The sequence below is a fragment of the Talpa europaea genome (genome assembly GCF_964194135.1).
Source record: "Talpa europaea genome assembly, chromosome: 7".
In the NCBI taxonomy this organism is placed as follows: Eukaryota; Metazoa; Chordata; class Mammalia; order Eulipotyphla; family Talpidae; genus Talpa; species Talpa europaea.
In genome coordinates, this window is record NC_140074.1 from 110484861 (window position 1) to 110511996 (window position 27136).

Sequence of the window (27136 nt, forward strand, 5' to 3'; positions counted from 1 at the left end):
CTCTTATCAAGGATTTAAGGTGAAAGATAAGAATAGCATAGTAAATCATCATAAAGGAGTGTAGTGTGAGGCATAGCATTTTACAAATCAAAACAGTTAAGATGAAAAGGCAGGGACAGGGAAACAAAGTAAGTTTAAGCTTTGTCTGCAAGAGAGGGCGGGGGCAAAATTAAATAGAAAGATCATCCTTTAGATTTCCAAGCTCCCTTTGGTAATGGTCTTGGCATATTTGCTAAGACTTGCATGAGCAGTCCAATTTCCATTTTAAAATAGGATGTTTTTAGAAGGCAGATATATTGTCAAACCATTACACACACTTAACTGGGGGCTTTCATCGAAGTCATCTGACCTGCAAGCATGTGTTGCTAATATCACTGCTTTATTATTTATCAAATCAATTTCTTCGTGGAATGACTAATAACACAACCACAGCTGCTCTCCTCTTTCTACCCCAGCTGCTACCGCCCTGGCAGCAAGATTTGCTAGGCTACCTGCAGTGCCTTACCCCCCATATTTTGCTAGAGAATCATATACATTTAAAAAAAAATGAAATGAAGGAACTGGAAAAGGAGGTGCCATTTAGGATTCAACCCACTTTATGGAAGCCACTTGTACCACACACAGGAAAAGTTAATACTGCTAATTGACTAGGCCAGCTTATGCATCCATTTTACTAGGGAACTTTAATTAGCTTCATAACAAAAGAACCACAAAACTAAAATAAAGTAAAATAATAGAGGACCTAGTTTCCTACTTTGATCATTTATATCTTTTTAATATTTGTTTTTTTTTTTTAAGCCATGCAGGAGCCACCTCCAAATCAAAGGGCACTACACCCCACTCATACACAAGCAGCTGTGATGCAAACCAAGTGGGACACCCAGATTTTAACTTCTGAAAATCAAGTCATTAAGATGATGGGTAACTTTTTCGTATGTGCTCACCAGTCTCTTCTGGGGCCTACCTGAACATTTTCAATAAATAAAGCACATGCAATTAGCCGATTTCCCATCTGCCAAGGAATGATTCAATTGTCCATTACAAACTAGAGCTCTAAAAAAATACATAAAGGGACATTATTAGGTATTGTTGATACACATGTCTGTTGTGAAACAGGATTAGTACTATGGGCAAAATGAAACTTTTTATAAATCCTATCCGTTTTTCAAAAAGGTAAGTCAGCATGGGGGAGGGAACAAATTCAACTATAATTTTCAGACTGTTTCCTTATTGTCACTCAGAAAAATTGCCAGGTGTTTCCAGAGTAGTTTATACATAAATATACTAGCTGAATCAGGAAATCTTTCCAGGGCAAATGAATCAAACTTAATTAAAAGACTTAAGATGCCAAGCCTGTGATTTTGGAAGCGGGGAGGAACTTTAGAAGCCCATTTGCAAGTACACCTTTTTCTACCTGGCCTCAGAGGGAAGCACATAGTGTTTGAAACCCCTGGCTAAGCACCCCTCCTCCCAGTTCCCCAGTCCCCACCAGAAATTATAGGTTGGAGGTAGGCGTAAAGGACTGATTTTTGCTTTTTAAAAATTAAAGTATTTTCAGTTTTTCAAGTCTGCTAGAAAGAGCAGCTATGCCACCAAAGGCAGTTTTTTTCCCTTTGAAGAATGAACTTGTTTGTGGTGATTGGTTTTCCCAATGCCTAAGAAAGAAAGTGTTCTGGACCCCTCTCAGCTCCCCAAAAGCACTTCAGCAAAACTCCTGTAGCTCCTATACTACCCTCCAGAGGAGACTGCTGCACTCCCATTTTGCTAAAGTTAAGTTTTAGCTTGGGGATGGAGCACACAGTAAAGAAGTTGAGGTGAGCAGTGAGGTTTTTTTTTTTTTAGTCAAATGCAAAGAGAGCAAGGTGAGGAGAATCTGCCTCCCACCCACCCTCTTGCCACATATTAATTCTATTTGCCAGCCACTGGGGATAAAGGGAGAGAGAGAAGATTCAAATAAGCAAATAGCATCATCATTAAGAACTGAGTAGAACAAAGCACATGAACAGAGTGGATAGGTGTTGAGGAAGATTTTCCCAAAGGAAGAACACTGAAGCCTAGTCCTGAGAGAAAGACTGTTCCTGGCAGCCCAAGGAATAACCTTCAGGGCCTAGGAGTTAAAGAGTTAAAGAAATGCCCAGGAGGTCAGTGAGGCTGACCTTTAAGGGGTGAAGCTGGAGAGGAGAGAAGCCTGGCCCCACAAATGCCACAGACCAGCAGCAGCCTTCCGGGCCTGAGCATCGTCAGCGCCCTCGCTTAGCCTCAACCCCCTAATGTGAGGGCAAGTCGGCAAAGCATTTTTGGTGAGGAGGAGCTAGATTCACGGCTACAGCGCAGAACAGCAGTTGTTTATCGTCCTATTCCCCACTGGCGTCACGGAGGCCTACTCATCTGAAGGAGCTACTTGCACCCTCCCAGCACCTCCCAGCCAAGCCCTCCACCCCATCGCCCAGTTGCAGGTCAGGATCAAAGACCTGGTCAGCTGAGCTGCCTTGGTGGGTTTTAAAGAGGGAAGGGTCGTGGGCGATCACCTGACCAAGGGGTGGGGCAGCGAGCCCACCTTGATTGTGCACACCAGTTAAACTTCTCAACCTCCAGGCTCCATCCTCGGGCTTCACTTAATTGATCTGAGGTGCACTGAACATCAGTATGTTTTAAAAACTCCCCAGGTGATGCTAATGTGCAACCAGGGTTGAAAACCGCTGATGTGGTCCAAACCTCTGACAAGACAACAGTCATCATCAGGGGCATCTAATGCTGGGCTGTGGGATGACTGATGTCACCCAGACCTTCTCAACCACCCCTGCCGCTAAGTGAGGCCATTCAAGTTAAGCAACCTTTGGGTTAGGGGTGAAATCTAAATTCCAACCAAAGGAACACAAGGGAGAGAAGGGACCTGGGGAGAAGTCCCCTTCTCTTCTTTACTGTGCAACTTCAACAGCACTGAAATAGGTTGCTGACTGCCCACTAAGGAGACTGGTCTAACAGACTCTGAGGGCCCACAAGCATCCTGCTTAGCAAACATGCAGCAGTTGGGTGTGAGGCCCGAGGGAGCCCAGGGCTGGCAAGAGTCACAAAACAGGGGCCACTGTTGCTTCTGTGTCTATTCTGGGCCCAAAATGGATGATGTCACCTCCAGCGGCAGTGAAAGCAGAGTCATGAATCATCTCAGAACCGGCCCAGCCTCTGAGATAATAAATCGGATGTCAGCATTGCGTACTTTGCAAATTTGGTGCAGAGGCACCGGGTTTGCCTGGGGTGCTGGAGCACAAGCACCAATGCTGGAAACATTTGGAGAGAAGGAGGGGCTTTCAATTGTTTCCTGATCTGAAGATGGAGTGGCAAGTTGAGGGAGACATTTCAACTCTGCAGGGAGTGCTCAAAGGCACACAACTTTGATTGTTGTAAAATCATGGCAGTTACACACGGCTGGGTCTGCCAACCAAACCTGAGGGTTAAGAGCAGCACATCCACATGGGTGCTGAAGTTATTAATTACTGCTGTGCCCACAGGATCCTACAGCCGTGACCTGTAGGTGTTACCACTCTGACCCTCAATCACATTAATTTAGTTCAGAAACTCACTCTAGGGCTGAATTTGGCAGATATTCCTGCCTAGAAGGGTTTCTGGGACAACATAAAGAAACCAAGAAATACGTTTGGCAGGTTTTGAAGTTCAGTGTTCTCTTGCTGTGCTTTCTTATTTTTTTTCCAGGGTGGATGTCAAGACAGGAATGTAAGGATGGCAAGACTTTTGTTATCATTCTTATGGGCTCTCCTGGTTTCCTCATTTTCTTTTTCTTTTGTCTTATTTCCCTAAATAGGCAAGTTGAAGGAATGAACCAGCTGGAAACACTGGTCATTAATGAACACAGCTTGCATTCTTGGAGTTGGAGGTACTGACACCTTTAAATGGATTGGTTCTTCCTGGGCTTATAAAGAAATGACTGAGTGAGCCCCAGAGGTCACTAAGTTGGAAATTAAACTTCAGAGATGCTCAAGTGTCTCCCCCAAAACTGTCTTGAATACCCTGAGGTCAGTTTCAGGGGCTTCGCCTAAACTAGACTCAGGTAAGCCATAAATTCTGTCAGGATTTGGGGGCATTGTTCTGAATTAGGCAAAAAGTCATTTCTCCTATTTCTCTTGCTTCTAATTCTGCCAAGGGAGCAGGTGTTATGTGGAGAGGACGCTGCAGAGAGTAAAGGCTATGCTTGTCCACTGGCGCCCCACCTGGTGGTCTGAGAGAAAGCACTGCCCCACCAAGCACTGGGGTGGGAGGCTTAAAACAACAGAATGTTCTCTCATAGTTCTGGAAGCTAGGAGTCCGCAGGGCTTCATTGTCTCAAAGGTCCTAGGATAAAATCTGTCCAGTGTCTTTTTCTTAGCTTCTGATGTTGCCAGCAATCCTGGGCTTACAGCTGCATACCTCCCATCTGTCTCTGCAGCCACACGACACGCTCCCGCATCTGTTCTCATGGCCTCCCTCCCCCCCCTCCCCCCTCTTAGAAGGACACCGGTCACATTGGATTAGCCTCTTCCAGCATGACCTCATCTTAACTTGATTACATTTGCAAAGACCCTATTTCCAAATAGGGTCACATGCTGAGACACCGGCAGTTAGGGCTTCAATATATTTAGGAGGAGGGGATACAATTCAACCCACAATACCCTCCCTTCTTGGAAAAGTTGACAGCATCTGCCAACAGTGCTCTTAGAAGTGGACATTTCTCCAGTCAGCAAGCCTGATCCTTCATTCCTCAAGTGACGACAGTCACAATCTTCTTAGGAGTAAATGACTGCATGATAACAAAGCTAGCATTTTCAGTCTTTTCAATGTCAGATGCTTTGCACAGATTATCTCACATAAACCTCAAATCCAGAATTTAGTAACACTAGTCCCATTTAACAGATGGGAACCCCAAGGCCAGGAGATGTTTAATAACAGCTGACGGGGGCTGGCACTGGAATGTGAACCCAGCAGCATGCCTTTAGGCCTAAGCTCTCTAAGCAAAGGCCTGCCTTTGCTACAAGACCGAGACATTTCATAAGCTTCAAGAACTGGGCAGTTGCCATGACTCTGAAGCTATAAATATCAGGACATGGGCGGATTCTGGATTTGCCACATGGTGTAAGGTCCCAACGTGTTTATTAATAATAACTTAGGAAAATGCGTATAGCTTTTTTCTTTAAAAAGACTCCGAACTGGAAATGGAGGGTCTACCTGCTCTGACATCTCTCCCCTCCGACCTGGGTTTCTTTTCATATGGGGGCCAGCCTGGCCAGTCCATTTAACAGTATGTAGTCTGGAAGGTGCAGAAATGACTAAGAAAGCCCTCATCTATCTATGTTTATGTAAAAAAAAAAAGACAGAGGTGACTCAGAGGCAACAGAGTCTCAGCTTCATAGAGTTCTGTCTTGTGGTCCTGGAACACCTCGGTCCCCCTTTTGGAAGGACAGAAAACTCAGATGAGGCAGGGCCCAGACCTCACTCAGCAAAGTGCGAGACAATATACGCACCCCAACCCCATGACAGCCATGGTTTTAAAATACGCACATGTCAGGAACAAGGTAGAAGTGAAAACAGCTATTGTGTTAGAGTGCTGGGGAGGGTTTTTTTTCTTTTGAAAATTTCTCATGTTGTCATATCATTACATTTACAATTCAAATTGACATAAACTTTAAAAGCTTGCACTGAAAAAGGTAAATATTTAAATAGGTAGTAACAAATGCACATGGTACAAAAATTCAAAAGGTAAATGAGTCTGGCCACTTAGTTGTCTTCCCCAGAAGCAGTGCTGTTTTTCTGTTTATGTCTCTGCGTCCATGAGCAGATGGACATGTGCATAAAACACCCAGGCTTACTTTGACCAGAGATGGTGCCAAGTCCTTTGCACTTATTATTAATATCAAAATAAGCTTCAGGCTAATGTGGTGTCACCCTTTCTATTTTATGGATGAGGAACCTGAGTCTCAGAAGGGGTAAGTAACTTGTCCAAAGTCACGCGGTTATTAAGTCAAAGATTGGATTCAGCAGACTCCAGAGTGTGTGCTCTTAATCACTGTTCCGTTATGACTCATTGTTGCTAGTTTTGTGGGGTCCCCCTGCAGAGATACCTGTGCACATTGGAGCATCTGTGTTGATGCAAAAGGAGAGGGAAAATAGCCACAAAAAACATTATTTTTCAATAAGAAAAAGGAGCCTTTAGCTCGGTGACGATTAAATATTCAAATACAGATTGCCGATTGTCAAAAGTTTAATGAATGGTCTTCTTTAAGGGGGCAGGAAAGAACTAAACTACTGGGCTCTGCCCATGTGCTGTGGGCAATACCAAGGAGACTCATTAACTCTTACAGAGCAGGTGTGCTGACCTCCACAGGGGCTCAAAGCCCTTCAAGAACTTGCCCGAGCTCAGACCAGGGGAAAGCTGTGATTTGAGATCAAGTATGAGATCAAGTATCAACCCTATGCCGATAAAGAGGTACAGAGAGCTTAGGTGTGTCCCCGGATCCTCAAAACTCGAAACAGAAGCCCAGGTCCAGAGCTGCATGATAACTGGGGCTCCGCTGGGAACCTCAAGTCCCAGTGGAGGCATCTTCCCCCAGCTTCTGGCTCCCCCAGATCAGCCCTCTGTAGCCCCTAGCAGCACCTCAGTACTAAGAAAGAGGGAGTTTTTAATCAAGTCACCAAGCTAAAGTTTCTTTTCTCTTTGGGCTCCACACTCCGCCCTCACCAAGATCTGAACCATGTCATGAGAGCCAGAGTTGGGCCTCTCTGGGAACTGGGCTGAACAAAAGCCTCATTGTCCCTCTCCACAAAAACCATTTCTGGGTCAATGAAGTTGCTGACCCCGGGGCCCACTCCCTTTCTGCTTCCGCGGGCCACAGCCAGGAGGGAGGCAGGAAGATCTATTAGCTCACCACCCTTTCAGTGCCAAGGCTTTTATTCCAAGGAAAAGAAGTTTAAGATTTATGCTTTGGCTAAAGTACACTACACACCAGTGCATCCAGGGTGCCAAATTCCCCTGGTTTTACCCGCCCCCGCTGGCACTGGGTACCCTTATCCCCTGGCCCTGTTGCTAGGGAGTTGAGAGCTTGGTGTTCTTATTCTGAGTCAACAAAGGAAAGCAGGTGAACAGAAGCCATGCTATGTGTTGATTCATATCTCAAGAAACAGCACCAGAATGGGCGCTTCTGGAATTTAGTTAGCTCAGGGGGAAAAAAATTAAAGTGTGCTCCTCGCTTTCCTGTCAGAAATAAAATTAAGGTCTTAGATCGATGTTTCCAGGGCTGGGGTATCTACAGGAATCTTTAATGGCTCCTCTACATGTTTTCAAATTCACATTCCCCTTCAACCCTGCCCTTTTAATTGGTTATTTGCGAGGTCTTGTTTGCATCAATTCTTGGGAAGGCTAATGGTGTTTATTTAACAAGAAAATAAAATGTGCTGACAACTCCAGGGGCTGGTTTCTGAGAGAGTTCAGGGTGGGGGGCCAGGCTCTCTACCCAGCTCCTCTCCTCTTCCTCCATGGCCACACAGTCCTCAAAACTGGATAAGTCCTGTTGTGTGTCAGGTGACGGATTAGGCCTTAAAATGAATGTGTGTGTATGTGTGTGTGTGGTGGTGGGCAGCGTGGTAAGACTGCATGGCCTTTGAACAAAACCCCACAAGGATGTGAAGAGGCCGGGGTTGTCCTCATGGTAGGTGCGCACAAGCATGCCCACCCCCGCTTAGCCTGGCTTTGGAATGAATCCAGCTAGAAATACAGAGCTCTGGACTGGCTTCTAAGAATCAAGTGGCAAGAAAGTGGCTGTCCATTTATACCACTGTTGGATATTTCTTCCTCAGTCTAACTGCAGTGTGTACCCCACTTCAAGCTTGCACATAACTGTTTTGTAATACGATTTTTTTTTTTTTGTGGGACCCTCGCCGGCAGCCGGGGAACAAACTGGCGCTGCAGAGGCTGTGGGCAGCCTCGCAACCCAGCGCTCAACTGCTGCGCCACCAGGGGAGGCCCGTAATACAATCTCTTCAAGTACCCAAAGGCAGCAATTGATGCCCACAACACAGCCAGCCCCCCACCCGCCCCTAGGTGCAGGATGTACTGGGGAAATTCAAGCACTAAGTTTCTACCCCATTCTGATGACTGTCTCCTATGGTTCTGGTTTATCAACATCTTTCTTAAATAGCAGTTCACACTCTGGAAGGAAAACAGGTTATCACCTAACCCAATTCTACCCTCTCTAGTTGCATTAAAGAGCCCAGCCGGCGTGCTCCGTGGCCATAGCACACTACATACCAGGAGACCTCTGTATAGTCAAGACCCTTTGGCTGCCGCATCTATGCCAGGTTGGCACTTTTCTCTCACCTGGCAGAATCCAGGTGCAGAATTAAGATCAATACCAATAATGATCCACTATTGGTTTACAGGTTTCCCATAAACCTTTTATCACATCTCAAAGTTGAGTAGAGTGTAATGGGCACCTAACATCATCAGTAACTACCACAGGGGAGGAGAGAGCAGACTTGAGAGGTGGGGAAGTGGCAAGAGCATGTCTCCAGCAGGACAGACCCCAGCCACCTGTCCTGCTCTGGACCCTGACCCTGCTGGGTGCCCTGGTGTCACATCACCACTCATGTCATCATCACCAACTCCGCAAACCCTACCCAACAACCCTTTCCTACCCAAAGGGACTTGGCCTCCTTGACAAACACACTTCTTCCTCCATCCCAGTCATACCATCCCATTTCCCTAGGAAAAGTCTGAATTTTGAATCTCATTAGGAAAAACATGCACACATTATCCTTGACATCATTTAATTTATGCCTTTTTACACCCCCCCACCCCTTTTTGGGGGTAAGGAAATAGGCACCAGTAAGTAAATAATTATAGCGAGATTCTTAATCACCCTGAGTGTACATGAAAGAGTCAGCCTGGACTTCAGAGGTGGATTTCAAAAGTGAGTGTCTGGCAGATAGTCAGGACATTAAGGGTTGTTTTCTAGAGAAGCATTATCTTCTATCACAGTCTCAGCTACATCTTACTGGCACCATTTTAACAAATAAACTGATTATGCAAATTACAGAGACCTTAAACTCCAGCCAGCTGCTTTTCTGGAGCAGGAGCTGTGCGGGCTTTGAAAAGCCCAGTCGGGCCCCACTGCCTTGAGGTGGGCCTGCAGAGCCTTGCTCTGGCCGCAGGCACCCACGTCGGTGCACAGACCACAGTCACCCGGGGAAAGGGCCCTCTCTGTCCAGGGGTCAGCAACGGTGCTTCTGAGGTTCACAAAACCACTGGAAGCTGAGGTCAGTACGCGAAGGGGCCCTGTTGCAGGCCGGCGAATGTCTCAGAGCTGTGGTTCCTCTCCAAAGTCATTAACTTTACACTTAATAAGCGACTGCTAACCATTGAGAGAGGACTCATCCATCACCCTGATCTGCATTTTGCTCTCAGTCTATCCTGTCCCTTTGCCTCTAGCCATGTTCTGGAGCAAACAGGCCTGCTGGGTAATGGAAGCCACCGGGAGTGAGAAGGCGTGCCTCCAAGTCTCCTCTGCCAAAAGCCATTCCCTCCCCAGCTGACCCTTGCTGGGGGAATCCAATAAGCTTCAAAGACAGCTCATTTTCCACTGGGCCCCCAACTGCCCAACTCTCCCCTGAAAGGCCAGACTTGGGAGGACCAGCAGGGCAGGGTTCATGATCCTAGAGCCCTGGAGTGAGAGGGAGAGATAGCTGAGGTTCCCCTGGGAAAGGCTTTGGGAGCCTACCTCACCCCCTAAGGAGGGGAGCATGAGATGTATTTCAGCAACAATATCTCCACATTCCACTTTTTCTTGGGACTGAAGTGGAAGGAGAGAGGGAAGAGAGCTCCTCCCTTACGTCCTCCCTTCCTGGGCCCTTGTCTCTTCCTGCCCTCCTCCTCCCTGCCAGCCCCTCTGGGATCAATACCGAATGCTGAATTTAAGATCTTATCTGAGTTTTGCAAGGACCTACAACAAACTTTCCCCCAATGATTAAATCCTTTGACGATCAGTCCAATATTTTTCAGACCACCTGGAGCAACTTTCAGAGAGCAAATGAAATGACTAAAACAAACTGGAACGCTGCTACTCTCTCTCTGACCTTGGGCACAAATAATCTCATGGCAGGTCACCAAATGAGGGGATGGGTGGGGTCAAGGAAGACACCAGCTCTACTGGCATCTCAGCTCCTGCCTGGCGGTGGGAACCTGCCCTGCAGTATTCCCAAACTCGACATGCCTCAGTTTCCCCATCTGGAAATAAATGTGCACAATAGTCCAGCAAGAGGGCATATGCTCTGGGTCAGACAGGCTGGGCGTGCGTCCAAGTTCAGTTCTGACTAGCATGGACAGTGGGCAGCTTGGTTCACCCATAACTACCTGCCATAAAGATTTGACAGTGCATGCACATACATATAGGATACTTGGTATAGAAATTGTGGCTGTTTCTATTGAAAGTGTTAACCAGGGTCTCATTAGCAGAACCCATGATAGCATGTTGTGTCTGGGAGCCCGGCCAAAACCTGGGATTGAGGACAGGCAATGCCCCAGGCAGCCCGGTGGAGCCTGGTTAGAAGTTTGAGAATTGCTGAGCAAGGGCTGTGGCAACTGAGGGGTTAATAGTCTGAGCCTCTTTGAGAAGAAAGCTGGAGGCAGTGCCAGCCACAGAGGTGTCCTCAACTTCTGCCACTGCAGCATTTTCCTCTTGATAAGATAATGGAAAACAGGAAGCTGAGGAGGTGAAGGTAAGGTTGAGGCTAGGTGGCTGCAGAAGGATTTGATTTTCTTGTGCTTATCACCTGACTCCAAACACACATTCCCCAGGCCAAGGATGTGGGCCCATTTGCTCCACATATATGATCTGAGCGTCTATTGTGACAGGTTTTTTTTTTTTTTAATTCTTTCCTCCCCCAACTGCTCTGAATCACTAAAGTTTTAGCCCAGCTTTTGCACCCAGTTCAAAAAGAAACTCCTTCTTGGTTGTTCAGAGGAATGGGGAAGTGTATACAGGTCGGGCTCCCACCAAGCTCCACAGAAAGCACAAGGGAAGCAGAGTTTTGGACAGGAAAAGGGAGGCTGAACCTCCCTGGCACACCTCTCCTGCATCTTTTCAGCCCCAGCAGCCTGCATCCACGCAGGAGCCTTCCTGGGCGGGTGACCTGTGCACACGGCCCCACGCTCAGTAAGGCTCCGCTTGTGGTTGAATGCTCTGCTGTCATCTTGATAGTCTTTAATAATGAGAATAAGAGACCCTGCATGGCATCTTGTCCTGGCTCCAGGAATTATGTCAGTGGGCCTGCATCCACCACAGGCGTCTTAACTCTGGAAGGCAAAAGGATGCTTGAGCAGGCCTTGCCTTGGCTGGGGGCAGGACCCGGCATGCACCAGGGACTCTGCCCCACTCCTTCCTGCTAATGCTTACAAAAAGCTCCGATGTGGGTTGTGAGAAATGATGTCCCTGAAGCCATCCCAAGCACTGGGTTGTAGAAGGGAAACATCTCCCTTGCCCAGTCACAGAGGCATGGCCTACCCCATCACTGCACCCTGTGCCTTCAGAAAGAGGCTTCACACATAGTCAGAGGCATCTGGGTTAGAAACAGGGGAGAACTTATTCTGGTGCCTCCTCTGGGACTGTGCCCAGGGAGCCCGAAGTCCCTAGCCTGAATCCACCTCTGTCGCTGACTAGCTGAGTGATCTGACACTGAGTCACTGGCCCGCGTAGCTGTGAGAGTAAAAGGAGATGAATTATCATCTCCTCCAGCGCAGGGCCTGACACAGAGCAAGAGATCAAAACACCTTTATTCACTGATATTCAAAAGAGAGTGACAAACACTGCCTGGAGCCGCTCAGGAACCTTCCTGGGTTACCAGTCCTAACACTGAGCACAGTGCCACTCCAGAGGGGCCTCGCCCACCCTGCAGACAAGCAGCTAGCTGAAAACACTCTTCTTAACAAACCCGCCTGCCCTCTGCAGAGACAACAGAGGGAAAGCAGAATTTGTAACCGTAACTGGCAGTCCTGGGGCTCCTTCCTGCTCTGACCACAGGGGAGTGTCTGCCCTCTGAGCTTTGGCTACCTCAGAGGCACAAGGGAGGTGATGGTGATGATGATAAGAGGAAATGTTGCAAAGCAGACCATGTGGTCGGCACGCCCCTCCCCAGATAATCTCTTCAGGAAGGGGTACTGTTATCATCCACATTTCATAGAAGAATCATTTGAGGACTTGCAAGGAAAATGGGTTAAATCAGGCTATTTCGTCTTCCCACCGCTGGTCATGATGGCTGCCACCTGCGGCCTTGTTTTCCCGCTAGGTTTTGTTGCCCACACGTGATAACGTGTTGTTACAAAAAGTGCTTGGGAGCACAGGCACGGGGCATGCACACCAAGGAGCGTGAGCAAGGAGCACGCGTGCTATGATTGCAGACACCGAGAGCACGGGGCGCATGTACTTGTAAGTGCGGAAGCCTGGGCCAAAGAGTTTTACAAAGGAGAGAGAGAAGTCAGAGAGGGATCATGGAGATCGTGGGGGCCGGGAGGCTCCGTTGTTGCCTCCCTGCCCCCCTACCCGTTGTTGTGCCTATGCGTCCTGCCCCCGCCTCAGCATTAAAGACCCATTAAAGACTTAATGGCTCCATGATCCTTCATCCATTTGCCCGAATCAATCATGAACCTGCCCTCCCTGGGACATCTGCCATGCAGGCATAAGGAAGTTAGACAATTTCCCCAAAGTCACAACAACCCTCCAGGGGGCTGCTGTGAGAACTAGTTAGACGATGCTATTGCAAGCAGCACTTGGAAAGCCACAAAGATGGACAAATTTGGATAGTGATGGAGGACAATTCTGACTGCCCCTCACCGGTGACACCTTCCTCTCCCTCTCTGGGTTGCGACTCCAGAGCAATAGAGAGGACAAAGGCAAATCATCCTACACCTTTTCTCTCTCATCTCTGCACCCCTCAGCTTCCACCCCTCCCATCCCTTCCCAACATACACATCACGAATGCCCAAGTTTTCTACCTAATCTTCCTTTTCCCTCTTGAGTATGCTGCAGATGGAAGCAGAAGTCAGTGGCCAGGCACACTCAGGACTGTCCTCTCCTCCCCCACCCCTGTAAGCAACCATGCCCGCCCCACTGCTGCTTCCCTTTCAGCCTGTTGTCCACTTGCAGCAGAAGAATGTACAGCCAGATGGGTAACTGCTTCTAATCACAGGTGACAGCAAGAATGTAAACAACACTAGAAACATCTAAATGCAATCCAAAATGGCAAGGAAACACTGCTCACTCGGCTCCGTCTCTCAAGAATGCTGCTTCCTGCCACCCCATTTTGGAAGCTTTGCTCATTAATACCCTGTTAATAGTAACCCCAGAAACCAGGAGCTTCCGGAGAACAGGAGAGTGGAGCTAAACCATAATCTTTGCTTCCTCTGGGGACGGTTTTCCAGATTCATCCAATTTTCTATTTAAAGTAGTAACTTGAATGTGTTCTTTTTTTGGAGGATGGGGTCAGAGAACACTTTGCGAATCTGTTCAAAGCTCAGGGTTCTCTTCCAAGAAAAGTGCAGACATAAAGCATTTTGTGTGTCATTTCAGGGATTCATGGAGCCCTAACTTGAGACCCATTTTCTAAAACATGGGCGGGGTAGGAGTACAGAACACACCAGTAATAGAGATGCCTTCCACACACTCGGGAGGCCACAGGGCGTTCCCACGGCTGTAATCAGAGTGCACAGGGATAAATCTACAAGGCTTGTGCTTTTTGTTTTGTTCTGGGGTCCTTTAGATTGGCAGTCTGTTTCTAAATCACCTCCTTCCATGCAAATTGAGAACTTAATTGAGTAATTGCTATGAATAATTTCCACTTGGATCACTTAGTGCTGAGGTTTAGCAAGGACTAAGGAAGCCAGGATTGGAAAGGTGCATCTGGCATGTTGGGTGTGGCTGCAGAGTCAAGTACAAATCCCCAAGTAGAAGGACATGGCTTCCCAACTATCCCGGATCTGGACTCTGTGCAACTGTGGCCCTCCACTAATATATCTTCAAAAGATGGTCAACTCTGCCTGCTTCATCCTGGAGCAGTCACTGTATCTTTTACTTGTGGGACTGACGGCTAAGAAGGGATGAAAGCCAGGAGAGGATGAATGGATAACCTTCTTAAACTGGGGTCTTACCTCTGTGCCTGTTGGTCGTCTTATCAAACATCAGCATTGCATCCTCCACCTGCAAAACAAACAGGATAGAGACTGCTTTAGGAACTGTGACATGATATTTAAAACTCTTATCTATTTGGTGGTGGTTTCCATTATAGAAGTCATGGATGCTTATTTAAAACTATTTGAAAATACAAAAAAAGCAGAAAGCCACGAATCACTTTTCACCCAGCACAACCATAGTTAATGTGGTGTATTTCCATCCAGTTTTTCCTTTAAAAAAAAACTTTACGCCTAGTTTAATATATTTTGAATAACTTTCCATATAACTTAAGTTATATTGTATATGGAACTTCCCCCATTCTTTATTTTTCAACGTTTTGGGCAACATTACAATATTGCAAATGATTCCCAGTTATTAGATGAATACTACCGTTTCTCCCCAATTTTTAAAGTTTGTGGTAAAATACATATACATCATGTAAAAAAAAAATCAGCTTAACCATTTAAGTATATCCATAGTGTTCATTACTATCTCCACCATTCATTTGTACCTCTTTTTATCTTATAAAATGGAAACTCTACCTGCAAAATAAATCCCCGTACTCCATCCCCGCTCAGTCTCTGGCAACCACCATTCAGTTTTCTGTCTCTGCTTTGACTGTTCTACGCACTTCAATCTAAGCAGAATGGCATGTATTTGTCTTTTTGTGACTAGCCTGTTTCATTTAGCATGATGTCTTCAAGGTTCACCCATGTTGTGGCTGTATCAGGACTTGTTCCTTTTTAAGGCTGAATAATATTCCACTGTTTATCTTTACCCCGTGTTTTGCTTATCAATTTGTCTATCAATGGATGCTGGGTTTTGACCATTGTGAATAATGCTACTATGAACATGGATATAAATATCTCTTTGATACCCTGCTTATAATTCCTTTGGGTATATAAATTGCTGGGTCATATGATAATTTTATTTTGAATTTTCTGAGGCACTACCATACTTGTTTTCCACAACAGCTGTGCTATTTTACATTGCTACTGACAGTGGGGCAAGGCTTCTAAGTTCTCCATATCCTGGCTAACACCATTTCCTGATTTTGAGTGATTTAATGCATGTAAGATATGGCAAATGCTATCTTGACTGTTCCTCCATATTTCATGGAGAAGCTATGGCTTACTTAATTATCCTTGTAATGGATATTGTTTCCAGTTACAAACAATGAAACTAACATTATGGCTATGGGTGGAACTGTGTCTCCTCCCCACAAGGCATATGTTTAGTCCTACTCCCTAATATCTCAGACTGTGAGCATATTTGGAGATAAGTCTCTTTCTCGCTTTCTTTTTAAGATTTATTTATAGAAGAACTGGGGTACAGGCCAGAGGTGTGGGAGGGTAGATGAAAGGATTCACCAGAGACAGAGTGGGGAGCAAAACAGGCAGATCTACTGAATTACACTGCTGAGGGGAGCAGCGGGTGAGACAGGAGAAGTCTGCTGTACCATGTGCATTAGTTCCCTGGCCAAGGATCAAACTCAGGCTGCCAGGGTGGTGACACTGCTGAGATTTAACCCTTATGCCACCAGGGAGGCCTCTCAGATAGAGTCTCTTAAGAGGTAATTAGGTTAAAATGAGGCCATGATCCAGCATAACCCGTGCCTTTCTAAGGAGAAGAAATCTGGAAATAGGTATAGAAAAGAGACCACTTGAGGACACAGGAAGGTTATCGTCTGCAAACCAAGGAGAAGGGTTTCTGAAGAAACCAATTCTGCCTTAATCTCGAACTTCAGCCTCCCAGAACTGTGAGGAAATAAATTTCTGTTGTTCAAGCCACTCAGTGTGTGGTAATTTGTTATAGCAGCCTGTGTAGGCAAATCCACTGATGCTAGAGTCTTTTCAAATACATCAAACAGAAGAAGATACCAAAGACATGGTCTGTTTTCCTGATCCCTTCCTCAGCCCTCCCATGCATCCTGAAACCCTTCTGGATACTTCTTGCAGCAAGATATCAGGATTCACACTCTAACCATGTAGCTCTCAAGAAGCTCACACTTAGTGAAATAGACCTGGTCTCAGATTCCACTCTTTTATTTATGACCCAATTCTCTGCTGCACAAAACGCACAGCTTTTGGCTACATGTGTCTGTCCTAACCAATGAGCGTCTCACCTGGGTAGGCCAGGTAAACAGCCTGGTCTCTTCGTTTCATTTGTGTCCAAGGTTGGCAGTAAAAATACAACCCAACCCACATAGCTGCGGGCAGACAAGACTGTTAGCTGGAGCTTGGAGCAATTTCAGTGTGTGTATGAGGTTGGGAAGGACCGGCACTGTTCATTTGAGCTCAAAGGCGCACAAATGAGTTTGGGGCCTGAGCTAAGCCAGCTGAAAAAAGGAATCTTCATTCCTCTCTCCTCCCAGACTACAATCTCTGATAGAGGGGAGGACACAGGGAGAAGCAATAAACCGGGGTTTAAAATGGTGCCTACTGACAAATCTATTTTTTCTAAATGCTATCAAATATAATAGGGAGTAAAGAAAGTCAAGGTAAGAACGGAAGAAGGGGGTAGGCCAGCCAGACACAAACCCAGAAGGTTCTGGCCTAGCTTAAAATTCCCTTCTGGAGTCAGGGCCCCCTTTTGTTGCTAAGCAACCGAGCCTGAACAAACAGACTCCTGGGGCCTTCCCCTTCTGGTCCCCATTTCTGAAGTCAGTGACTGGGAGGAAAATGGCCTTGCTCGGTGACTGCTCCTCCTGGGCACCAGGCTGACGGGAGTAAGTAATGCTAGTTTGGAGATGGGGGCGCCTTCACCAGACCCCTTTCTAGCCAGGCAGGGTTGACAAGTCCCCCAGGCACCTGCTGAGGGCATTACACAGCCCAGCCGTCTGCCTTGCAAGCACCACTCGAGCAAAACCACCAGAAGATCAACTGGTTTGTTTGCACACAGAGTAGTCACACTTGAGCATATGGTATCGCAGACTCAGACCCAAGCCTCAATTAGAATTCCAGTGCCTGGGGTGCGGGTGGGTGGGGGTGAGGCCTGCTGGGTATCGTGCAGGTAAATGTGACATCTGTTTCACACCTATCTCCATATTTTCTAAGATATCTGCCAAGTCCTTATTTTGAGCTGAAAATGCCTAACAGTAAGAAAAACAGCCTCCCTTCTGTGTTGGCCATGTTTTGGAACTGAAACTCAGATCCCCTTAGGAAATAAATATTTTGAATTGGAAAAAAAAAAAAAAAGGATTTCCAAGCCCCCCTTTCAACAGTGCGTAATTGGCCCTTCTTTCCTTCCGAAGACTGAATGTTTTCTGATGCCCCCCCAGCATTTGTTCCACCCTGGCGAGCCGGGGGAGGGTCCGTGGCTGCTTTTTAGGGCAGCCATTGTGGTAGAGAATAGCGCTCTTTCCTCTCCAGTCCCGTCCTACAATGGGACTTGCAAAGACGCCCTGAATAGATAAAGTGTCAGGGAGAAAGAAAAATTCTATTAACACTTTACAAAATAAAATATCTAAGAAGTAGTGATGAGAGGCAAGAGAAAGAAAGAGAAAATCAATATGGATAAGTCTCAGTGCTTGGGGGGAGAAAACTTTTCAGCGATTGCAAAACACTTATTAATTCAGAGAAGCCATCAGTGCGATGGAAATCTGGCAGAACAACAAGAGCTGAAACTGGAAGAATTTGAATATACAATGACTGAATAGAATGAAAAACACGGCCTCGCATACAGGGCTGTTTCTCACGGTTCTATGTGAATCAAACAGAAGAGGCTGTGTGAGTCTCCGCTGCGGACAAATGAGGGGCACGGGGAAGGTAACTGGTATTCAACCCTGAGCAAGCAAACCGGCAACTCTCTCTGTCTCTGTCTGTCTCTCTCACGCACAGGAAACCCACACAGAACCATCAACTTCAACACGTAGGCCAGGCCTTATTCAGGGTGCTAGAAGAACACAAAGGGTAGGGGAGCTAGGCTTAGGAGTTTTTTGTTAACTGTGTGAAATGCCTTCCACACCACCCGCTTCCGCTTGATTGGCACTGGTATGTCGTAGGGTAAATGGACGTTATCAGGCTTTTTCCACCCTCCTGCCACTAACATCTATGACCGGCACCTGTGGTCCTGCCCATGTGCCTGATGGTGGACACATGGAGTATGGTGTGGGCATGCATGAATGTGCACACCAAGCCTGGAGGCTGAAGCTGTAAGGGCGGCAGAAAGGAGCGACGGCGGAACGGCTGTGAGAGGGAGAGCAAGAGAACGCCAGAGAGAGCCCAAAGAGCATACAGACTTGCAGGGGCTGGGAGGCCTACCAGCCTCTCGGCCTCCTGGCCCCTCTGCCTGCCCTGCACCTGGTTGCCACCCTACATATGAATTTTGTGTTGACAGTGCCCTCACCAGCCTTGCAGGTTTCCTTGCACCAGAGGTGGGGGCCCACAGGCCTAACAGTCTTGCAGGTCCCTGGAGGGGTCCAGAAGGAGAGTTGTCTAAGCCTCAGCACTCTGTCCCATGTCTGGTCTGTTTCAGAGATGTGCCTTGTACTCTTCAGCAGGTTTAAAATACTGTCCCAACATCCTCAGTGGTGGATTATGTGATTGAAAAAGCAGGGAAACTTTTAAGTAAGATGATGGGGATGCTGCTGCGGCCCCCAAAAATCTTCATCTCTTTCTGCATGCCACAGGTTCAAACTACACTGTAACATCCTCAGAGGTGTGTACTACATGCATACTCCACATCAGAGGGTCAATGATGGGGATTTACACTGTATCTATGGCCCAAGGGGGTTCAGATAGGCGTCTCAAACTTCATTAGCATCACCTAGAGGGTTTGTTAAAACACAGGTCTGGACCTCACCCCCTGAGCTGCTAATTTAGTCACATTTGCATTTCTAGCTAGCTTCTGAGCTGTGTGGGTGGATGCAGCTACTGGCCCCTGGGCCCCACTTTCTGTGAATTGCTCTAAGGGATGAGAAATAAGAACAAAAGTTAAAGACACTGGGTGAAGGCCGCCTTTTCCACCTTAGCATACACTCAGCGCTCAACACGGTACAGGGAACAAAATTTCTCTTCCAGAGAAAGCTGATGTACTTTGGTGTGTCAATAGTTCTGTTTCTCTTCTCACTGACCGAAAATACCAACAGTAGAACCCATGTCAGAAAAGATGACAAGAGGAGGGGTTCCTTAGTGGCAACCAAGCTGTCCCTGCACCCAGTGCAGGAAAATGTAAACTTTTTTTTTGCATACTGCCAGGATAATGCAAACTTTCCTTCTAACTGATTAACTCCTGTAATATCTATACCATTTGGCCAACTCAATCTTGATTAGAAAATAACTAATGTTAACTTTATTTGCTTTTATGTGACATATATTTATTAGGCACTATTAGCAACGCATCAGCCTAAGTACAATTAAGAGGCAAATTATATAGGTTTGTGGTAGACCTGATTGCATTAATGGCCCACACCCATTATCCTATAATTTTGCAGTTCCTTTTTCAAAAGAGGTGGAGTCTATGTCCCCACTCATTGAATCTGGACTTGACTTTTTACAGTAAATAAAATAAAGTGGACAAAATGGGATGTCTATTTGGGGTCTGGCTTTGAGAGGATGTGAGTGATTGTGCACATCTTCTCTTGCACCTTGCCACAGGACATACCCAGGGCTAGCCTGCTGAATCAGGACAAGAGATATGTGGAACAGGGCCAAAGCCACTCAGTTGCCCCAGCTGCAGCTAGTTTAGATGGGCTGACAGTTAATCAACTCCAAAACATGCAAGTAAGCCCAGCCAAGATCAGCAGAACCACTCCCAGTGGACTCCAGACATGTGAAATCGAGATTGTCCACCACTGAGGTTTTGTGGTTGCTACATAGCATTCCTGTGACAACAGGTAACCTAAATAGAGTCCCTGTTCTAAAAAAAAAAAAGAAGAGGCAGCTTTTAATCTATCAGAAGATACACAATCCCAGCAGAGAGTGAATAAAGGCAAGGAGCAGGAAGTGAAGAGGAGCATGTGGATTCAGTAGTAACCTATCTGGGTCCCCATTCCAAGCAGAATACCTGTAATAGGGTGTGAAGGGACTTCATCTACATCTCACCCAGCAGCAAGGTTGGAGACAGAGCCTGGAAGCGCCAAAAGAAATTGGCAACATGTTCCTCACTAAATGAGCACCATGAAAATCAGCAATAATTAGCACTCAAGTCAGTGGGTGATGCCTCTCTAATCCTAATTCATTTAATGAATGAGCAAACCTATTTTATAATGAGTCAAAAGATTTATTGTGAGCCAAACACCCTTGCTGGGTGACTGTAGAAGTAGCCAGATGGTACTGACCCTATCCAGAGGTTAGACTGTAGCCAGTCCGGCCCATGGCTAGCTAAAGAGAAAACCTGGTCAAGTCACAAATTTCCTATAGTGAGATCCAATGCAATTCTTTGTCAAGTTGGTTGTGCCACGGTTCTCGCCCTAGAGTGCCCCCAGATCACCGTTTCTTCTGCCTGCAGATTTCACTCCCCGAGTACAAGGTGAGTGAAGTCAAACTGATTTGGGGACATAGTGAACTTGTCCTAGGACGTGGCTGGGGATCACGCAGGGCTGGGAGGCAGCTGAGCGTGGCAGGTGGTGTTGCACAGAGGTCATGATCCAGGTTCTAATCCCAACTCCACCAGGATCTCACGGAGCGAGGACAAGTCACCTCCCTTCTCTGTTGTTAGCATCTCATCTGTGAAAGGAAGGAACTGTAAGAGCCATCCGTAAACACTCCCTGCCTAGAATGTTAAAATGAACTGCAGAGCCCACTGGGACAACATCTGGAGCATCAAATTCCCCACTGGTCTTCTGCAAACTCTCTGCTCTTCAAGGATATTCAGCGCTTTCTGTGGCCAGCACACCCTGAGAATATCTAGTCCTCTTGGGACACAAATACACACACCCACATACCATACATATCAAGAACAAAGCAGGAAATGGTACTTGAAATGATCCTTAAATTATCTGGTCAGACATAAGGAGGGAGGAAAAGGGGGTGGGGAGAAACCGATGTTTCAGCCTCCCCCAGAACACATTCCCTTGAATCTCTCTTCCTGTTCCCACTCAACACTGCAAGCGTTAGTTTAAACAAACGCCCTTAAATGCAATACCGTGATACTATAGTGCGTAGGGCTTAACAGGCCTTATTATGCGCTATAAACTCAAGCACTCAAGTCACAGATTGGAGACTCGTACACGAGGCAGGGCTGCCCAGAATCGAAGTGCCTGGAGTCTGCGCTGGAGACACAGGCTGCCCTGTCCTGGCACTGTCTCAGGACGCAGGATGACACTGCTCTCCAATTATTCCCCCAGACAAAACCAAAATCGGGTCCTGCCCCAAAGCTCAGAAATGGGGACTAGTTTATTGAAATAAGACTTTTTAGTATGCTCTGGTCTTGCAATGAGTGAGCCCTATCTTTAATCAGTGCCCAAAGGGAAGACTGGAGGAGGCTGGAAAATCCCATTAGTTCTCACTGAAATCCAGATCAGTGGTTTTCAGCCTTGACTGCTCACCAGAGTCACCTGAAGAACTTGTAAAAATCCCTGCTGCTCAGGCCACACCCAGACCTGAGAAATCAGCACTCTGGAAGGCAGAGACAGCGGAGGAGTGTTTACAGCTCCCCAGAGGTTCCAGGGTGCAGCCCAGGCCAAGACCCCTATTCCACATGGTTGAATACAACTAAGTTTAGCCTTAATCACAGTGTAAGTTGTGGACCCTAAATAAAAGGGGTGTTACTAGGGTTTTCGGCTGCCTGCAGGGGGGTGAGAGTGGGGGCCGTTGACCACCAGCCAGTAGTCAGGACCGGGCAGGCCACTCACTTGCTCTCTCAGGGCAATCCTCACCTTGTCTAGGTCTTAAGACGAGAGAGCCACAGTTTTGCCCTGGAAGTAGCTCAGAAAGGCCAAAAATGAAACACAGGACTCTTTAAGAAACCCTAATGAAATGCTCATTTTTCACTGAAACGACCGCCAATATTTTCCCATAGATTATGGCTTTGGTCCTCATACCACCCCAAGAGACAGATTATTATACATCCTCTGAGCCTCAGTTTCCCCACTGGAACCGGCAGGGGTTGGGCCCAGGACTCAGGATCCAAGAGTCCAAGACTCACCCCGACTGGCTGCCCGCCTGTCTCAGGTTCTGATTGCCTCCTTGCTAACAGTTTCCTGGCCACCCCACGCCGGTGCATTCACCCCTGGAGGATACTGCGAGGTGCTCATTCACCCCAAGAATCAAGAATCAAAAAATTCTAGTTTGCATCCACCTGAAAGTTTGTTTTAATTCAAACTGATACATTAGTTGACTAACAAGAGAAATCGTCTGTTTCGTCTTCTTCTAAATTCATTTTATTGAAGTAAAATATGCATAACAAAGCTTATGATTTAAATCATTTTTGGGGTATACAATTACGGTTCCTAAGTGTTACTATGGCCAGAATGTGCTAGTTCCATTGTTAAGACTGGGCCCTATTTTTTCCCACCTTTTTTTTTATTCTTGTGGAGTCATTCCATTTTCCCATTTAACTAAAAAAACAAAAATCCCTGAACTGATGTTCATCAGATAGCAGTTATGAATTTAACAAACAGATCCTTGCCTGTGGGAACTGAGAGGTGACTCATGCCATCCCAGGGAGTCCAACATTTTACTTACCTAAAGGCAAAGCCTCCTGCTCAGAGATTCTGATTTCCCAAGGAAATATCAGGCTCTTAGTTATGAAATACCAAGTCCCCCGAAATAATGGTTATTATAATAGCTACTATTTACTGGAGTTTAATAGGCAATTTGCAAAGCTCATTTAACTATCAGAATAGCTCTGAGTCAGATATTATCATACCCATTATAGAGGTGAGGAAGTTGTGGCTCAATGTGATTATGTGACATGTTTAGGACCCCACCTGCAGTCAATGGGGAGCCAGAACTGACAACCAGAGGTGTTCCTATGTCTCCCTACTGGCCTCCCTTAACTGTCTTCTATTTCAGACTTAGCACGGTGCAAGCACTGCCTTAAAACTCAACCATCAAGTTCAGAGAGGTGATGGGTCCCCGAGTAGACAGTCATATATTGGTGGGCTCACAAGAGGAGGCTGATCATAGCAGCAAAAGGAAAAGGAGGATGATGGAAGGTCTCTTCCATCATCAGAGATCACCTAGCAGCTCCATGTTCACAGAGAAGGCAGGCAGCAGAGCTGGACATGCAGGAGTCACAGAACTCAGCCTCAGGCTGGACTCACAGGTGCCCCTGCTGTGCGGGAGTGCTAAGGATGTAAGTCCTCTGTGCTGGCGCTCTCAGGAAGCCTTAACTGCTTTCAAGCAGAGACTAACTCAACGAACATGCTCATCGTCACAGGTATCTTCCCAAGTCATTGTCCACCCAGGCAATCCCCTTGGGGAGCCTGTGCACTTACGTGTGTGTGTACCTTGAGTACACGTACACAGAAACACCATGCAGTTAAAGCGGGGAGTCAATACAGTGCATCTTTCCACTACAAGTGGGTCATTCCAAAGGACAGTCACAAACAGAATGAACATGTCCTGGGAAAGCAGTCCCAGGAGGCTCATCTCAACGCTGATGGAGGAAAGCAAGAGCGGGCCTGCGCTGGGCGTGGTTGGGGCAGGTGCTCCTTTCTAGATGTGCCGGCAAAGCCCAGGGTCCCAGGGCCAGCTCAGGGAATATCTGAGCCATGGCTTGGACAGGCGGCCAGGAAGGAAGGGAGGTGGCAGGAGAGGGAGACCATGAGAGGACGGGCATGAGCTGCTGGAGGAGAAGCAGTTGGTTCTGGCAGGCTAGACAGCTGTCACACGGAAATGGCATCTGGCCTAACGGCCTCTTCTGTGAGGCGCCTTCGAGTGGCGGCTGCTGTGCCCAGGAAACCCACAGCCCGTTTACAGCCTTGGTTGTGAGTGCGTGCGTGCGTGCAAGTGTATGCCGGGGGCAGGGGGAGAGGCAGGCAGGCTGCCTAATGTTCCTGTCTCCCCGCTTCCAGCCTCTCCCCATCAGGCCTCACCTACCGTGAAAAAGGCCCAAACCTGCCAGCTCCAGAGGAGACAGGCAAATCATTAGTGGAGCACTGATGTGCCGTAACACTCTCTTGCATTCCCATTAAACAAATACTAAACTGCTAATTGCCAAAATAGATCTCCACGACTCTGACCGAACAGGGGAAGGATTTATAATTACCAAGTGTGAAAATGCACAGCCTGTAAATAACCACCTCATCTGTCCTAATACGGGCTGATATTGATGGGCATGAAATAAACATCAGGACCAAATGGAAAAATCATCCGCATCTCCTGTGGCCAATGCAATCTCGAATGGTGACAAGCGTAGCTGCAGCCATGCGCTCAGCGAGGGGAGGGGAAAAGGGAGCTTTGTAGACTTGAAAAGTCTAGGTTCCAATCCTGATGTCTATCCCTCAGGCCATTTGCACCTTTCTTTTGTGTGAAAAACAGTAAGAGTAAACGGCATGGCTTGATGATGGGATGGAAAGAGCGTGTGCATCTGGAAAGACAGGAGTCCTGGATGGGGATTGTGTGTCCTTTAATAGATAGGCTGGTGAGGACGGAGGATGCAAGAGGGAGAATTTTGCCAAGATGACACAAGTACTCATTTACCAATATTTATCAAGGCGCCACTGTCTGCCCAACACACAGAGTTGGTGGAAAGAAGGTGGATTTCGAATGACCCTTGGGCCTCCATTTCCCCAACTGTGTCCTGCCACTGAGTGTCTAGCATATTGCAGAGCCCCATATCTGCATGGGAGACAGCACCTGGGAGGAGCAAGCTCCAGCCCTTTGCTCTCCAGCACTCTGAGAGTCTAGGGGTTTCAGCTGGGTCTCAGAGTACATGTCCAAAACTGGAAGAGAGGAAGTTTCATTTGTCTCAGAATCACAGATTCGGGAGGTAGAACTGACCCAGAGGTTACCTGGCCACTTCCCACCCAGTACAGGAATCCCTTCTCCAGGCTCCTTTGAACCCTCTCTGGAGCTTCAAAGACACAGAGCATTGCTGCACCATCTCTGTGGGCTCAGCCCTGCACCCGGCAGCAGTAGCACTCAGATGCCCGAAATAGCAGCTTCCTCTGATCTGAAGCCCAATTTGGGCATAGGCCAGACCTCTGTGAACTCCACGGCACCAGCCACCCAAGTTGGGGCACTAAGTACTACCCACCCCAAAGCTTCAAAGTTTTATGGGCATCAGAAAAAGCTCCTGCCCTTTCGGGCCATCTGAGAGCCCATCTCCTGGGTCCCCTTGTCTACAAAGGCACCCACCCAGGATCCTGGGTCAAACACGCCATTGGTTGTTCAGTTCAAGCCTTGACCCAAGGCTTTTGTTAAACATCAGCAAAGTAAAGGGAGGTCTGAAGTACAGGCAGCTTTTAAAGGAATTCCACTCTGTTACTTCTAAATTCCCAAAGCATCTTCCAATAAAGGTTAATAAAATGCTGCCGAGAACAAAGTTCAAGTGCAGCAACAGGCTAAAAGATTCAGTCACTTGGCCAAGTTACTTCTTGTTCAGAAAGGATCATAAAATCATTGCACCAACAAGGCCCCAAAAGATATGAGACCAGCCCACTCTTCTACCAGAAGAGTAAACTGACTCTCCGTGATTCTGCGGCTCAGGCAAAGCAGGAGCGGTGGTGAGAAAGGAGCCTGATGTGGCATCAGAAGTTGCAAGATGCTGCGCATGGCTTGGCAGGTGAGCTGGGTCTCCTGGTGGGATGGTCACTATCCACCTCATCCCAGCCTTGAGAAGTAGGAATTATTGACACCATAGACGGGAAAGCACTTGACCAGTGGTAAATGCTGTCACCAGTACACAGCGCACTCAGGCACTCAACAAATACTGGTTAGGCGAGAGCTGGATAATGGAATAACAGACTTTGTATCGATTACCACAGATTCCAATTTAGTGCAATCAGTATGGATGAGTGAGGTTTATTCTCCAAAGGGTTCCTTGCTTTATGTCCTATACTGTAACGAGTTAAATGCAAATAAACCATAGTTTAGAGAGCAAGGGGAATAAAAGAGCAAACCATCTGATACATCCCACGGTGGGATAAATACAACTCGATGAAAGGAAACAAACTACTGGCACATAATTTGGCTGGATCTTGAGGGAATGATGCTGACTGAAAAAAGTCTGTCTCAAAGGCTTATTCCATATTGTATGATTCCATTTCTGCAACATTCTCAAAAATGACAAAATTACAGTGATGGAGAACAGATTAGTGTTGCCAGCGGCGAGGGATGGAAGAAAGGTGTGTCTATTTTTTGAGTTTCTTGGTGGTAATTCAAGATAGTTCGTTATCTTGAATGTGGTCACTTGCATTTTGATAAAATTTCAAAGAACTGTGTGTGTGTGTTCACACACAGGTGTGCACATGCACACATGCAGGTGCCCATTAAAACTCTACCAACATCAAGTTCCAGTTTTAACAACGTGCTTTGGTTATGAGATGTATCACCATGGAGGGAAGCTAGGTGAAGGCTACACAAGAGCTCTTTGTACTGTTATTTTCTACAACTTTTCATGAGTCCTGCACTATTTAAAAATAAAAAAATTATAATAAATTTTTAAAAACCACAAGAAGTCATTATTTACATAAACTCAATAGCGGATCAGTCCATGATACAAACAATTATGTACTGATTTCTCTTGATTGGGATAAAGCAGCCATAACTAAAATATAGAGTAGAAAGATCTGTCCCTGGCCTGTGTCTTGTATTTGGGGCAGGCACACAGAGCTCTGAAATACTATTTTGTCACATGAATGTCTGTATCAGTAGCCAGCTCCCACTGCCCCTGCCTCATCATCTTCCCTGGTCCTCAGGATATTTCATAGACAGCTCTACAACCCCACAGCCCCTATTAGAGTATCTAATACAAAAGGGAACACACAATACATGCTTTCTGATAGTGTTTCAGGAAGATTTTGCAGGAAAAGAAAAAAAAAT

At 46.7% G+C, this 27136-nt stretch overlaps 1 protein-coding gene across 5 annotated transcripts in view; it reads right to left on the bottom strand.

Annotated features, from left to right (window-relative positions):
• The window catches only part of MSI2 (musashi RNA binding protein 2), a gene marked incomplete at both ends in the record, with an annotated part of 373209 nt that overhangs the window by 114967 nt on the left and 231106 nt on the right, over positions 1–27136 (bottom strand). For all 5 annotated transcript variants that reach the window (XM_084236676.1, XM_084236678.1, XM_084236675.1 and 2 more), the window contains one exon: positions 14183–14231. In XM_084236676.1, the coding sequence (XP_084092802.1) occupies positions 14183–14231 (49 nt within the window). The remainder of the gene's footprint in view (positions 1–14182; positions 14232–27136) is intronic.